This window comes from Oncorhynchus nerka, linkage group LG1 (assembly GCF_034236695.1).
Source record: "Oncorhynchus nerka isolate Pitt River linkage group LG1, Oner_Uvic_2.0, whole genome shotgun sequence".
Taxonomy (NCBI): Eukaryota; Metazoa; Chordata; class Actinopteri; order Salmoniformes; family Salmonidae; genus Oncorhynchus; species Oncorhynchus nerka.
In genome coordinates, this window is record NC_088396.1 from 22,017,358 (window position 1) to 22,031,017 (window position 13,660).

A 13,660-nucleotide genomic window follows, 5' to 3' on the forward strand; every position below is an offset into this window, starting at 1 on the left:
GGTGTAAATGAGAACCTGTTCTCAATTGGCCTACGAGGTTAAATTAAAGGTGATTTTTTTTTTTAAATACATAAAAATTGAGTGAAAAACATTCCCAGAAGAGTGGATGCTGTTATAGCAGCAAAGGGGGGGACAAAGTCCATATTAAATGCTCGTGGAACATCTTATTCCAAAATCACAAGCATGTGTCCACATACTGTACATGACCAAAAGTCTGTCTGTCTATCTATCCATCACTACAGTAAGTTCGGTTATAAAAAGTGTTGGTAGCTAGCCAGCCTGCTTTCAATCTACCAGTCAAACAGCTGTCAAAAACGTTAGCTAGCTAGGTTAGTCAGCTGTCAGTTATTGATTTACAGTAATCCAGTGGTAACAGCTAGTGGCTAGTTAACACAACAGCGTTCGCTTGCTTACCTTTGCCATTCTGCCAGGCTGTGTACCAAGACAGGCTGAGAAACGACGTGAAGAAAATGATAGCAGTGGCAACCGTTCCATTTCTGAGCCTCATCTCATTTCAGCGATTCTCTCAACGAAGCGCGGGGACCCCGGGGCCGGCGTGCCTCACTCACTGCCTTCGGAGTTTTCAATCCAGGCAGAGGTGCGTACATACAGTAACTCGCTTCGGATAGGAATGGGGAAAGGAAAGGAGGTTTGACAAGCTGGGCTGGCTTTAAAGGTGGATGTTGTCTTTCCTAATCGTTCCCGGTCTGTCGCAGTGACTTGTCGATCTCTTTCCCTCTCGCTTGAGGGTGGCCAGTCACGAGGCAACCCTTCCTACACCGAGGCTTCTGCGTGTTCTACACTCTGAATCTCCCCGTGATGTGAGCATGGTCGGGCGGTATGCTTATTCACCTCCACTCAGTGGCAGTCACTGCACAAAATGATGGAGAAACGGAAGATTAAAGATCCTGAACCCTAGTGTTGACGGTACGTCTCCTTGAACTTCTGCACTCTGATGATTCTGGGGATGGCAAGAGTAAGCAGAAGAGAACATCTGCATTAATCTAGATATCGTTATTTTCTACTTATCAAAGTTAAGCAGCAAACACTGAATAAGAAAAAACTAACTTTATCTCGTTAATGTAGCTGGCACATTTAGAAGCTAGAGGGTAAGAGTTAAGGCCAGTCTTTTCTAGGAACCAGACCAATATGTGGTGGCTGTGCTTCTCCACAGACCTTAACTAGCATCGTATTTACATTTGAGTCGTTTAGAAGGAGCTCTTATCCAAGATAAGGTTAAATAGATTCATTAAGACACGGACTTAGTTACACCTACAGTAGCGGCTGGCAGGCTAATACATAGCTAGCTACTGTACCTGTCTGATAAGACGCTGGCTACTGGCTCGTTATACTATTGACGCTTCTTGAACATGAAATGATTAGCTAGCGTTAGCTACGTGATAGACAGCTAAATGGCAGTAAAACAATTAAAAACGACGTTTGCTAAACTTACCCTCTGGTACACTGTTGCCGTCTGAAATATGTGTATTCTCGAAGTTGACCAAATTCGTGTTTTGTCACGAATAATCATTGATTGGGGGGGGGGGAGTCCTTTATCTGCAAACCATTCTGTCAGGCAACGCCAGCGGTCTGCCAAGACACGAGGCGCCGCCCACTCAAGACGCCGGTTGTTGCCGAGCATCAACACACCGCGAACTTGCGCAGCATTTATGGGATGTGCGAGTAAAACACACGCCTCTCTGCTGCATCAAAATTACAAAATATACCGGTTGTCAAAAAAAAAACGCGACCTTTTTTATAACTAAATATATGAAGCACTACTTTAGGGCCGATGTGTCGAGCATTTATTTTGCGACCTATCGTTTCTGTTTATGTCTAAAGAGCGCCACCGTGCGTTCATACGATCATTCTACAGCTGCTAGAGAAATATGCATCTTAAGCATTGCATAATTATGCAGAGCATACCTTAAGTGACATAATGATTAAAAAAATAGAACACTATCAGCTTTACTGGTAGAAAACACAAGCACCAAGACACATAATGCTTCAAAAATACAGCGAGTGAAAGATTGGGAGGACATTTCAATTATTTGACCAAATCATTTGTATTATGTTCCCAACATTGCATGTACAGTTTTACAATCTATAACAATGTATCATTAATTAAACTTCTGCTTTAGATCATGCACAATGTCATTGACATTTACATTTTAAAAGCTGTTTTCTTAACTCAGCACAAAATAGAAATGTGACTTGACAGTATGCGGCAATCAACAACATTCAATATCAAAGTCAAGATCTATTGTCCACCAGAGGAGTCTACTTTAAGTGGATTGTTGATTTGTCATTTTCTAGCTGTTGAACAGAAGATTGTGATAAAGCTTGGTGGTAGCATTGGAAAAACATTTTCAAAGCAAATAAACCATTCTGTACATTCAACAACATTTTTACATAAATAGGAACAATCTATATCTACTTGTCTTTATATTCACATTCTGTAGAAGCTTTCCCTTGAACTGTGGAAGCACTTTAATAGTGCAAACTGGCTGATATGGGGGACATCTTAAATGTAGTTGTTACCTCTACATGCACCATGGTTAGACCACTCACACTCAGCCTAGAGAAGATCTAGAACTGAAAATCCCCACTCCCCATTTCTCTTCAAAAATATTCCAGAACTAGAGCTTTTAGATCCTCCCATTCTGTTATGTGTTTGAGTGGTGATGAATATGGTCTGAGGACAACTGTTGTGGCACCTAGAGATGCTAACACACTGTCTTGTATTGGTACACGTGTGTCATATTTGGCACTGTGCAGTAAATTAATATAAACTGTGGATGAAGTTCCTCTCAGTAGGGTGTGGCTTTGTAGTAGTCTTCCAGGGGGATGAGTGACACCCCTCCAACCCAATCCTGGAGCCAGACCTGTTTGAGCTCTAGCTTCATAAAGAACCAGTTGTGTCCCACTGGCCATTTCCGCATCACAGGGTGTCTGAAGGGAGAGGACAAAAGACAGCATTATACACACACTAAACAAGCAGGCTATGTGTAGTCCCTGACTTCATTACTGGTGAGAGACAATTGGACAGCCAAACACACACAGAACATGTTCAGGGAGGACGAGTGATAAACATGCACACACACCTAGAGAACATGGCCTCCTGGGCAAACTCCACCTCCTCTGGGCCCACTTCCACCATCTTGCCTGTCAGGGTCAGTCTGGCACAGCGTGGGTCTTCAGGATCATACACCTGCTGCCTGTGGGAACAGAGCACAATGTGTCACACACAGCAAGACTTGAAATATGCCACTTCAACCTAGCACTGGGTGGGGAGGTGGGTGACACTCAGTCCTACCTGCAAAAGTCTCCCTCTGCCTCTGAAAAGGTGAGAGAGGCAAATGGGAAGCTTCTCAGGTCTGCTACAGAGTTGTCCATCAGAGTGACGTAGAAGTAGACAACTCCCGTACTGTTGTCCATTGGGCCATCACTGACCGAGAAAATATTCCCGAAAGGAAGGCCCTTAATCTGAGGATACAAAATAAAGTTGTTATATACAGGTACATACATACAGGCTTCAGACTACCTGGCTCTGGTCTGAAAACAAGGCTTAATAGTACATTGAGTGCTAATGTGCTTCATGGAGCAATTGCAATGCTGAGGAGAGGGCACCTTAAGTAAGTCTACAAGCTTTACTGTACCTTGTCTTGAGTGGAAATGGTGGCGAGATGTCCCCAGTCGCTGTAGTGGGCCATGTATCTGGCGGTTCTCGCAGTCTCCTGATGTGGGGGAGGTGAGGGGGCACTGGCGGGCGCTTTCACCTCCTCCATCCGATAGGAGAACACCCTGGACGCAGATGACACGGGCGCTGCGTCCTCCTTTTTCGATTTGACGGTTTCTTTGGGCTTCTCCGCACCATTTCGTAACACAGAGGGCGGGTATGCCTGTTTCCACAGCCCGCTGTTGTCCACTAGCAAAGCGGGGGCGACCTCCTCCTCGGAAACGGCGTCCAGCTCTCCCTCCACCACGACATCGTTGGAGGCGACAGCCCAAGATACTGAGTTTCTGAGAGTGTAGCTCTCACAAAGGCACAGCAGCGCGGCAAGTAATGCCAGGGAAAGATGATGTGACTTCATCAAACTGCTGGATATCTACTTTCCTTCTCGACTTCGTCCTTCTGTATATGTGTGTGTTTACTGACTCACGTGTATCTGTGGTGTTTTCATAACACAAGGGGAGGATTGGGCGGAGCCACAAGTTACACAATTGGTAGACGAGAATTGCCACAGCGCCACCCTCTGGTACGCCAAGGAATTTTAGGGTGAACGTTGCCCTCCTTTCTATATTGAGAAATTTTCTCAGGCCAGAACTATTACTTTCCTACTCTATGGTATTTTGCAATAGACATTGAACAAGAGTCATACATGCTGCTTTAAATTTGTTTTGGCAATTTTTATATTTCAGTGGTGCTTTCTAAAGATGTATATTTGCTTTGAATATACCCCAAATAGTTTTGAAATGAAATACTTTAACTGCTCTGTTAGTGTGGTCAGCAAAAATAAAATGACAGAAAACATTTGTATTTTTATTATTCATCATAAACAATTAGAGATAAATAGTTAGAACAACACTGGGGCATTTAGTCACATACATAAGCATTTATTACTTTCATTAAATATCTTATACATTATTTATTTCTGAGATAAAATTAAAATGTTATTCTAACAATATATCAATAATTTTATTCCCATCTCTAACATAAGCCCAGAGTTTGGGACAAAAATATGTTTGGATCAAAACCAAGAGAGACAGAAAAAGAATTCAGAGATAGTGAACCATTCTACATCATAGTCATCCCATTCGCAAACATACAATACAAAAAAATGTCACAAACAAAGCATGCCTGTACATTCAAGGGAAGCTGATTTTACAGCTTACCTATAGCTTTTGCTTCCAAGGTCAATTCAATTCCACTTCAATGAACTCAACATCTCACTTTGTCCTTCACTCGCGCTACATTCCCATCACTACTGTTGTTGCTGTTTCTCTCCCTCTGTCTCTACCACTCTCACAACTTGCAATTGAGCCATTTTAGCAGACACTCTTGACTATAGCAACTAACAATAAGTGCATTTAAATAAGGAACTCCCCCTATCTCTCTCTGCATCTTTCTTTCTTTCTTTCTTTCTTTCTTTCTTTCTTTCTTTCTTTCTTTCTTTCTTTCTTTCTTTCTTTCTTTCTCCTTCTATCAGTCCATGGTCTTGTCATTCCAGGCCATTGACTTCCTCTTGGCCAGTTCCATCCAAGATGGCTGCCCCCCACTGCCAGAGATGGTCTGCAGGGGGGATGATGACGAAGGTGATGATGAAGGAGATGACGACGTTGCCATGTTCTTTCTCAGCCATTTGTGCTCTCTGTCTGCATGCCTGCCTGCCACGTTGGTTGGGCTTGATTCTGAGAGAGGAAGACATAGAGACGGTAATGACAATAGAAATGTATAAGATCTTAACTATGCACAACCGTAGCAACATTTATAAAAAATTTATAACTATAACATATAATTCAGTAGTTTTTTCAACCTATCCTATTTAATTAACATCTCTGTACCTGGCCTCCCATCAAGTTTAGCAACTTTAGTGTTTCTGTGAGTGGGTGGCGTTTTGGAAGGAGCAGCAGATTCAGCTGTGGGCTGAGACTCAGGTGGGGTCCGCGTTCTCCTGAGCTCCACCTGTATGGGGGAGGAGAGTGAGAGTGAAATTAAACTCTGTTTGTTTGACACCTCTGTTCTCAGATGATGTGTGAATGAAGTGGTTACCTTGCTCCCAGCAGGAGGGGTCCACTCCGCCCGTTTCTCCAGAAAGGCTGCCCTCCCTCCCACAGTCCCTGGCCTGTCCCGGTCCACCCACTTTTCTGTTGGCACAGCCGCCTCCTCACTCTTCCCCTGGAGGACAAGGGTCCTGTCACCTCTCCCTAGTGCTGGGACTGTAGCTTGGACTGGGGCTGGGTTTGTTGTTGGGGCTAAGGCTGGTTTGGGCTGAGGGGTAGGGTTGTGACCTCGTGTGATCCAGGGCGGCTGGCTGGGTGTGGAGCTTGGGCTTGAAGAGAGGGAAGACGAGGCCAGGGGCTGAGTGGAAGTGGCACCTATTGGGGCAGATCGTAGTGTGGCTTGGGCTTGGGTCTGTGGAGTGGAGCGCAGGGTGTGCTGGGTTGCTCGTAGGTTGGACGGTGAGGTCACCCGAGGCACAGAACTTAGGGTAGATTGTGCTAGCGGTTGAGGGGCGGTGGTTGGTTGTGCTGCCCAAGTGTTGGTTTGGTTTGACACATGTGTTGATGGTTTTGTGTTCTGTGTTGATGGTTCAGTCACTGTCTGTGGTTGTGTTGTGTTCTGTGTCTGTGGTGTTTTGTCAGTCTGCTGTTGTTTTGTGGTCTGTGTGGGTGTTTGTGCTGCTGTCTGTGGTCGTTGTGCTGAATTATGTGACTGCAGTAGTTTAGCAGTCAGGGGTTGCATTGGGGTCTGTGATTGTGGTTGCGCTGCGGTCTGAGCCTGTGGTGGCATTGTCGTCTGTGTCTGTGGTTGTGTTGCATTCTGTCTCTGAGTTTGTGTCATGATCTGAGCCAGTGACGACGTCTGTGGTTGTGTTGTGGTCTGACATTGCGGTTGAGTTGGGGACTGCATGCCAGTGAACTCTCTGGGTAGACTGCTGGTGAAGAGCTGCTGGAGGTCCCTGGTCTTCCCCCATGCCATGCTCATCCAGGATACGGTAGCCTTGGGGGGCGCCTGGGGGCCAGTCGTGGGGTCCTGAGTGGCTGAGGAGGTAGTGTAGGCTTCCATGGCTGGGACAGGGGTGGTTTGGACCACCTTATGGATAGCTGGAGTGGTTTGGGCCTCTTTAGTGAGAGGTGAGGGGGTAGGCTGGGCTGAGGTTACTGTAGACATGGGGTTAGACACATTCACATGATGACACATAGTACTGTCATGGTGTTACAACAAGCACAATGTTCCCTCAGAGGAATAAGTCTTTATCATTCTGGTGTAAGCTGCCATTTTTATTCTAGTGTAGCATATCTCCTTCATTGGTTAACTCCCTTGATAACATAGAGATGATATATTCTGTAGAAGTGTAGCTTGGGGACAAAGTCCAGCACTGACATCCCTATACAGTAAATGCATGACATACTGTATATTATGTTCATTATTTACCCACATGGCTGAATATTCCGCCTTTTCAGAGAGGGAGTCTCACCTGCTTCTCTGAGGGAGCCGGCTCTCCCCCTGGGTGAAGACAGTGTTGTTGGGGCATCCCAGGTGTTTGTATTGAGCTTTTGGGGCATTGAGTTGGTTGGCGGGGTGTCCTGTAGCCCCTCAAGCCCAGTGGGTTTTGAGGAAAGGGTGTAAGGGGTAAGAGGGAGAGCACCCACCTCCTGACTTTGACGGTTAATCTTGAGATCTGATTGGCTGGTGGCTGACTCCGCCCGGACCTTCAGAGAGAGATAGGTGGAGCGAAGCTTCACGCCAAATGCCGATTTCCCCTCTTCCTCCTCTTCCTGTGCCTCCTCCTTTGCTTCCACTGCCTCCTCCACTCCCTCCCTGCTCTCCTCCTCCACCTCCTCCCCTTCCAAGACTTTCTCCCCGATATCGCTGGCAGTCAACTCCTCTTCTTTGGGCTTGGCTCCCCCTTGCCTGCCCCCATGCTGCTCCTGCCCCCTCTGGCTGGCGTTTGAGGAGATCAACTTCACCTCTGTCCCCTTCTCCCTCCCCTCCCTCTTCGCCCCAGCCCCAGCCTGCTCCACCACTCCCAAGAAACCACCACTTCCGATCCTGGGTCTCTCCCGCTCCCTGGCAGAGTTGATGGAGAAGCGGAAGGATCCAGAGACTGGCCTTGGCTCTGCCTGACCTGCGTCCTCCGGCCCAGCAGGTGGCTCTGTGGTACTCTGACCAGCAGCCACAGCCTCTGGCTTCCACCTCAGAGAGGATGTTCTGAGATCCACCACTGAGGCCAGGCTAACTGCGGGCTGGGCGGCCAGGACTGGGTTTTCTTTGGTGCTACCCTCGGTGCTGGGGGTTAAATCTTTCACACCACTCTTCCTCAGGATGTCCCTCTTGGTTTGGGATGGGGCTGAGGGCTTGGGGTCTCCCAGGGACAGTTTCAGGGTCTGCTGTTGTGGAGTGTATCTCAGGTCCTGTACTGTGGTCACAGAGGAGGACTGTGGCTGTTTGCCTGGCACAATTTCCACTGGTCTCAGAGCAACCCCAGGATGCAGCTGCTCTTGTGGAGAGGGCTTGCAGGGGAGGGTTGGGGTAGAGGTGGAAGTTTTTGGGCACCCCTCAGCCTCTGTGGGACCAGACTTAAGGGGTGTCAGCTCTGGGGGTGCAGTGGGGGTGGTCAACCCCCCTTGCTCTAACTTTTGGATCTGGGTAGAGTGAGAACGTAAACGTGTTTTACTCCCAGTAATAGCAGGCCCGTCCTCTTCCTCCTCTGTCAAGGGCCGGTCAAAGTTGTTAAGACTCTCTGAGCGTGGTCTCGATTCAGTCTGAAGAGAGCGAGAGAGAGAGAGAGAGAGAGAGAGAGAGAGAGAGAGAGAGAGAGAGAGAACGAGCAAGACAGAGAGACAGACAGACATACAGACAGATCATCGAGCAATAGTGTATCCAGTATTTTGATCTTTCCTGAGCCTTCCTCTGTGTGAGTTCCAGAGGCAAGGGCCCCATGTGTAGTTGGTATGTCCAGGCAGAACTCACCATGGTCAGCCTTTTGTTCTTGGCACTGGCCCTCTGGTTCCTGGGCTTGATGGACATACGGTGGCGGGCGGCAGAGTTATCCAGGGAGGGGGTGAACTGGGCTGGGGTGCTGAAATCCAAGGCAGGAGAGGCAGGGGAGAAGGCAGAGAGGGGGGCAGATGGGGTGGGGTGCACGAAGCTGGTAAGAGGAGGTTTGAGCATGGGAGAGAGGGGATGGGACAAGGGTTGGGAGGTGGCCTATGAACAAAGAAAACAGAATAAAGATTTGGATTTATAACGACTCATAGTTGATATCAAGTGATATAGTGACTGACCCGCAAACAGGAATCGGTATTACCTGCTCTTCCTCCTCACTTCCTGTTCCTGCTAAACTCAGAGAGCTATGGTGCCTGGGAGGGGCAGGGAACTGTGGAGGAATGGGGAAGGGTTTGGTTGACACACAATGGCTGATGAGGAATGCAAAGTTCAACTATTGGCACTGTTGGAATGCAAACATACACTTACATACCGACTCATTGAGGGAAAATTGAGGTTTTATGGAGGAGGAGGTTGAGGGTGGAGGTTGGAGAGAGTATGGAGACAGTACCTGAGGATGTGGTGCACAAAGTCTCACCTTGTAAGATGCCCCCCGGGGGTGTCTGTGGTCGCCCATGGAGATTTCGGGAGGGCTGTGGGGCAGACCATCGTCCTCTGAGCTGCCCCCCAGGTCCTCTGGACGTTTGATTGGCAGGACCATTGGGGACGGGCCTAGACGCATGTTCTGCTGCTGGAGCTTCATCTGGCCAATCAGAAATAATATAGAAACCTACCTTGAGATCTGCTTGGTAACCCATTGAAGTCAATTCCTGATTTACACAGAAAGACGAGGGTTCATGAGGTGTGGGATTCCTTTTGAATGGGGGTTGGGCCTTTGAATGCACATGCATGTTTCTAGATCCAGGGTACACCACATAATGAAGACTCACCTGGAGTTCTTTGATCCTGCCTTGGACGTTATCCTGGGATAGAACCCTGGGCTGCTCCGGACTAGACAGATCCTGGTCGGCCAAGAAGATACTGTCATGTGACAACGCCCGTGATCCCAACACGCCTGAACACCTGGTAGAGGACAGAGGGAGGAGGGAATATGAATGTCATGGAATCAATCATACATTTGTAAATATACACACACATACGCACACACACACACACACACTTACAGATGCTCAGCTGAGCCCAGCCCCTCCGCCTCAGTGACATCACCAGCAGACTGGCTGAGTTGGGTCTCTCTCTTGGATCTCCCAAACAGACGTGTCTTCAGGGTCTTCAGCTTGGACTTCCTCTTTCCTGGAGGATACAGGCCTTGGTCATGATGCACGCATACAAATGCATTCTTATTGATACTCATCCATGCTTTAACCACTACAGATACAGACACACTGTCTATACTCATGCAGACACACACTCTGACTCGCCCACTCCAATACAGATAACGTAACAGATACAGACACACTCTCACACACACTAACATGTGCCTAGTTAGATACACTCTACTCACACTCCTACACACATACTCAGTCTAACCCACTTTAATTTATGTTTATAACAGAAATAGATACACATGTACACTAACTGAGCTTTTACATGCTTTCTGAACATTATCCAAGTTTTCCAGTGCCTCACCTCCTGTAAGGTCATCAGCGCTGCCCTTCGCATCTCCTGCAAAAGACTCCATCGCTCTTTCCTTTCAACAACTGCAGGAGGAATATATATATAGAGAGAGACAGGGATCAATAGAGACAACAAGGAAACAAAGAGACAGACAGACCAACAAATGGAAGCAGAGAAGCCAGCAGTCAGAGAAGAAAGAGCGACGTGGAGATGTTGTGACATACAGAATGTCCTTTCTACCATGGAGTGAATTCTCAGACTCGGTACTCTCTGGCCATGGTCTCTGAGAACACGCTTCTATGCTGCACATGTATGAGTCTGATAAAACACACCCAAACAGGACACTATCTCTCACTCCACCTGAGCGCAAAGGTCTATTGGCACTTAGACTTTACCTTCAGCTAGTCAGGAAGGTGGGGTGAGAGAGAACACACTCTACTTCTCCATACCTGGATGAATCACTGTTTATAACGTATAGCAGATGGACACATGGTTACTGGAACTCTAATAGACGGGGATGGAAAACACACACAGGTGCGCGCACACACACACACACACACACAAAACCCACTACATGTACAAATGCAAACACACACACACACACGCATACAGACACACATGTGTCAGTGCAGTACACTCTGTGATGACCCAGGTAACACACCCTCTCTGTTGGTATTAGAGGCCTATAACCTGGCTCTCTAGTGAAGTACTGAAGTCTACACAGTGCGAGCTGCTGGTTGATGGCCAGAGGCTGATAAGACAGACAGCATGAAGCTATGGTGCGACATGCAAAGTTCAAACTGCTGCTGAGTCCCCATTGAGACTCAGGGAGTCTTCATGAGCTCAGTGGATCTATGGGTCGAGTTGAAAAACACTACTGTTTCATAGTCAAAGGAGAGGCTATAGGGGAGGCTATGTCCCAAATATAACACTTCATATGCTTTAGAGAATAGGTTGATATTCAATATTTTCGCAGACCGCCAATGTAACAGCTGCTGCCTGCATGCACTGTGTAAAATGGAGTTTGATTCAAAAGTGGAACAACTCGCTATACCACAAGGCCCCTGAGGAATACGGTCAAAAGAAACCATACAGATCCTCAGAGAGCCGTCTAATGAGCCCAAGGAAAGCAGCACCAGAAAATAAAGATAATCTGCAGGATTATTGACATTGCATAGAGATCCCTAGGATTTCACAGCCCCACAATTCCACAACAGTAGACGAATCACCAACTTTCAACGTCCCAGACCCAGCGACACAAAACTTAGCTGAGATGCATTGATCATACAAGCACACAGACAGAGACTCACGCACAGTCGTGCACACACCCACACAAGAATATAGGCTAGTATTTGAACACATGATGTACATAATGTACTACATACTGTACACTGTACACATGCTGTACCTTGGCAATTAGACACGGTAAGCCAAAGTCAATTTGCTGGGGCAGCATAAGCCCATTCTCAAATATAAGTGCATTTAATAATGCATCTCTATCTAAAAGTACTTATCCTTGAAAGAATGCTACATTGTTAAACCAAATCTCCCCAGGGACTAACATTCCTGTGTTTACTTACCCAGTTCTACCAGACTCCCTTACTGCACTGTAGCTATCCCTCCCTCTCTCCTCCTCTTCCTTCTCTCCTCTACTCTCTCCAACAGCGTTGTGTTCTCACTCTCAGCAGAGGCTTTGTCCTTCTTTAAAGCCTCAGGCTGCGGTCCTCCACACCTGCAGATAGAGGGAGGGAGAGACTGAGAATAAGGACGGAGTGAAAGGAGAGAGCAAGTAAAAGAGAGAGAGAGACAGAGAGAGAATAAGGACAGAGAGAAAGGCAGGGACAGAGAAGGTCAAGCTATGCCAGGGGCAGCATATGCAGACAGGGAGACAAGAGGGCAGAGCGGAGAGAGAGAATGAGAGAGAGAGAATGAAGGAGAGAGAGAGAGAGAGAGAGACCGAGAGAGCAAGAGAGAAGCCAGAGACTATTACATTAGTAGCACACTGTGGCCCACTGCGCTAAGCTCCTTATGAAACCCTAACCTGATTTTAGGCCCAGAAATGAGGAGAGAGAGAAAAAAATAAAGCTGCAGTTGGAAATAGTACATTTACACATTACCACCACAAGACCACAATGCACTGGGGTGGGCTGGGCCAACCATAGACAGACACAGGGGTGTGATTTGAAGAAAGATAGAGTGTGTGTGTGTGTGTGTGTATGTGTGTATGTGTGTGTGTATTTACAAATGTAAACAACAAGTGTGTTGTTGAAGGCTTCAGGGGAAGCCCTGCACTGTTAACAGTTAACAATGAGAAGCTTTCAGCTGAGTTTAAAGTTCCCTCCTTGGGCTAGCGTCATCAACACCTGGAGCCCATACTTTTCCACTTCATTTGCCAAGGGTTATTGACTTAACTTCTACAGGTGCGTCAATTTAAAATGAACTCCAATTGAGACTGTAGGAGATTTAACCTACTGGAACTGTTGTCATAGCTAGGACAATACATAGAGGCGCTGGGGATTTGCATGTCCACGCGTCAATCGCTCAGAGCTTTTGCATGCATGATCTTTCAGACGTGATAAAACAGGTTAGTTATTTACAGTTACAGTAAGCACCGTCCATATCAGTGTTGTGGCCAAGCCACTGTGTTGGGAGGAGAGAAGAGGGGCTCAGCCCTATGTTTCCCAACCTATGTTCCCTCAGCCCTATGTTCCCTCAGCCCTATGTTCTCTCAGCCCTATGGTCCCTCAGCCCTATGTTCCCTCAGCCCTATGTTCTCTCAGCCCTATGTTTTTCTAATTTGGCACACAGAAACTTGAGGCCATGAGTAAAAAATTTAGTAAAAGATAATGGCACCAATTGGCCTATAGGTGGCACTGTTATAAGGTGTCTCACTTAAACCCTCATATCCGCCAACACTGTTTGACCTAGAGACTTGAAACGTTGTATGTACAGTTGAAGTCGGAAGTTCACATACACCTTAGCCAACTACATTTAAACTCATATGCTAACGATAAAATTCAGTATGTACAGTAATCCCATGGTACATCTCTTAACTTAGTTACATTGAAATCCTTTGTAAATCCTCTCCACAATGGCTTATCAACTTGAAACATGTTAGGGTCATCAACGACATTACCACGATGAACCATGGTACGTTTGGCATTGATATCTTAAAAAATAAGGAAACTATTAAGCATTCACTATTTTGACTATGTAAAGCTAACGCTTAAAATGATCATAACAAACTTCTTCTCATGGACTAAAAGTCAGATTCACTCCAAGTTTGGACTCATCACAATAGTCTCTAAAGAG

The 13,660-nt window shown here is 46.7% G+C and overlaps 3 protein-coding genes across 5 annotated transcripts in view; all 3 read right to left on the reverse strand.

Annotated features, from left to right (window-relative positions):
• Positions 1–1,590, reverse strand: part of LOC115118840 (alpha-1,3-mannosyl-glycoprotein 4-beta-N-acetylglucosaminyltransferase A) — a 55,988-nt gene extending 54,398 nt beyond the window's left edge. The window contains exons 1-2 of the mRNA XM_029647665.2: positions 1,454–1,590; positions 415–961 (exon numbers count right to left, since the gene is read on the reverse strand). Of these exons, the coding sequence (XP_029503525.1) occupies positions 415–508 (94 nt within the window). The 5' untranslated portion in view covers positions 509–961; positions 1,454–1,590. The remainder of the gene's footprint in view (positions 1–414; positions 962–1,453) is intronic.
• Positions 1,591–2,047: 457 nt separating this feature from the next.
• creg2 (cellular repressor of E1A-stimulated genes 2) lies at positions 2,048–4,201 on the reverse strand. Its single transcript, XM_029648004.2, has 4 exons — positions 3,660–4,201; positions 3,317–3,486; positions 3,105–3,218; positions 2,048–2,952 (listed from the first exon to the last, which is right to left on the reverse strand). Exons 1-4 carry the CDS (start codon positions 4,092–4,094, stop codon positions 2,811–2,813), a joined length of 861 nt encoding a protein of 286 aa, XP_029503864.1. The 5' UTR covers positions 4,095–4,201; the 3' UTR covers positions 2,048–2,810.
• A 329-nt stretch (positions 4,202–4,530) lies between these two features.
• LOC115118997 (mucin-2-like) lies at positions 4,531–12,254 on the reverse strand. 3 transcript variants are annotated; one of them, XM_029647764.2, is made up of 11 exons: positions 11,929–12,254; positions 10,361–10,431; positions 9,898–10,024; positions 9,664–9,796; positions 9,312–9,476; positions 9,036–9,104; positions 8,699–8,935; positions 7,203–8,490; positions 5,774–6,885; positions 5,566–5,686; positions 4,531–5,412 (listed from the first exon to the last, which is right to left on the reverse strand). In XM_029647764.2, the coding sequence occupies exons 2-11, from the start codon at positions 10,410–10,412 to the stop codon at positions 5,207–5,209; spliced, it is 3,510 nt and encodes a 1,169-aa protein (XP_029503624.1). In that variant the 5' UTR covers positions 10,413–10,431; positions 11,929–12,254; the 3' UTR covers positions 4,531–5,206. The 3 variants fall into 3 exon arrangements, with proteins under 3 accessions (XP_029503624.1, XP_029503692.1, XP_029503759.1); XM_029647832.2 differs by lacking the exon at positions 11,929–12,254 and adding an exon at positions 10,573–11,077; XM_029647899.2 differs by lacking the exons at positions 9,898–10,024; positions 10,361–10,431; positions 11,929–12,254 and having other exon boundaries at positions 9,312–9,543; positions 9,664–9,752.
• Positions 12,255–13,660: the final 1,406 nt, after the last annotated feature.

Excerpts from the sequence above, each read along its gene's own strand:
- creg2 (XM_029648004.2), bottom strand. The coding sequence starts at position 4,094 with ATGAAGTCACATCATCTTTCCCTGGCATTACTTGCCGCGCTGCTGTGC. Across the intron at positions 3,219-3,316 it reads GCAGAGGGAGACTTTTGCAG|GCAGCAGGTGTATGATCCTG; the intron begins GTAGGACTGAGT and ends CTGTTCCCACAG. Across the intron at positions 2,953-3,104 it reads CAGGAGGCCATGTTCTCTAG|ACACCCTGTGATGCGGAAAT; the intron begins GTGTGTGTGCAT and ends CTCTCCCTTCAG.
- LOC115118997 (XM_029647764.2), bottom strand. The coding sequence starts at position 10,412 with ATGGAGTCTTTTGCAGGAGATGCGAAGGGCAGCGCTGATGACCTTACA. Across the intron at positions 9,105-9,311 it reads CCCGGGGGGCATCTTACAAG|TTCCCTGCCCCTCCCAGGCA; the intron begins GTGAGACTTTGT and ends ATTCCTCCACAG. Across the intron at positions 6,886-7,202 it reads CGGCTCCCTCAGAGAAGCAG|TAACCTCAGCCCAGCCTACC; the intron begins GTGAGACTCCCT and ends CCATGTCTACAG.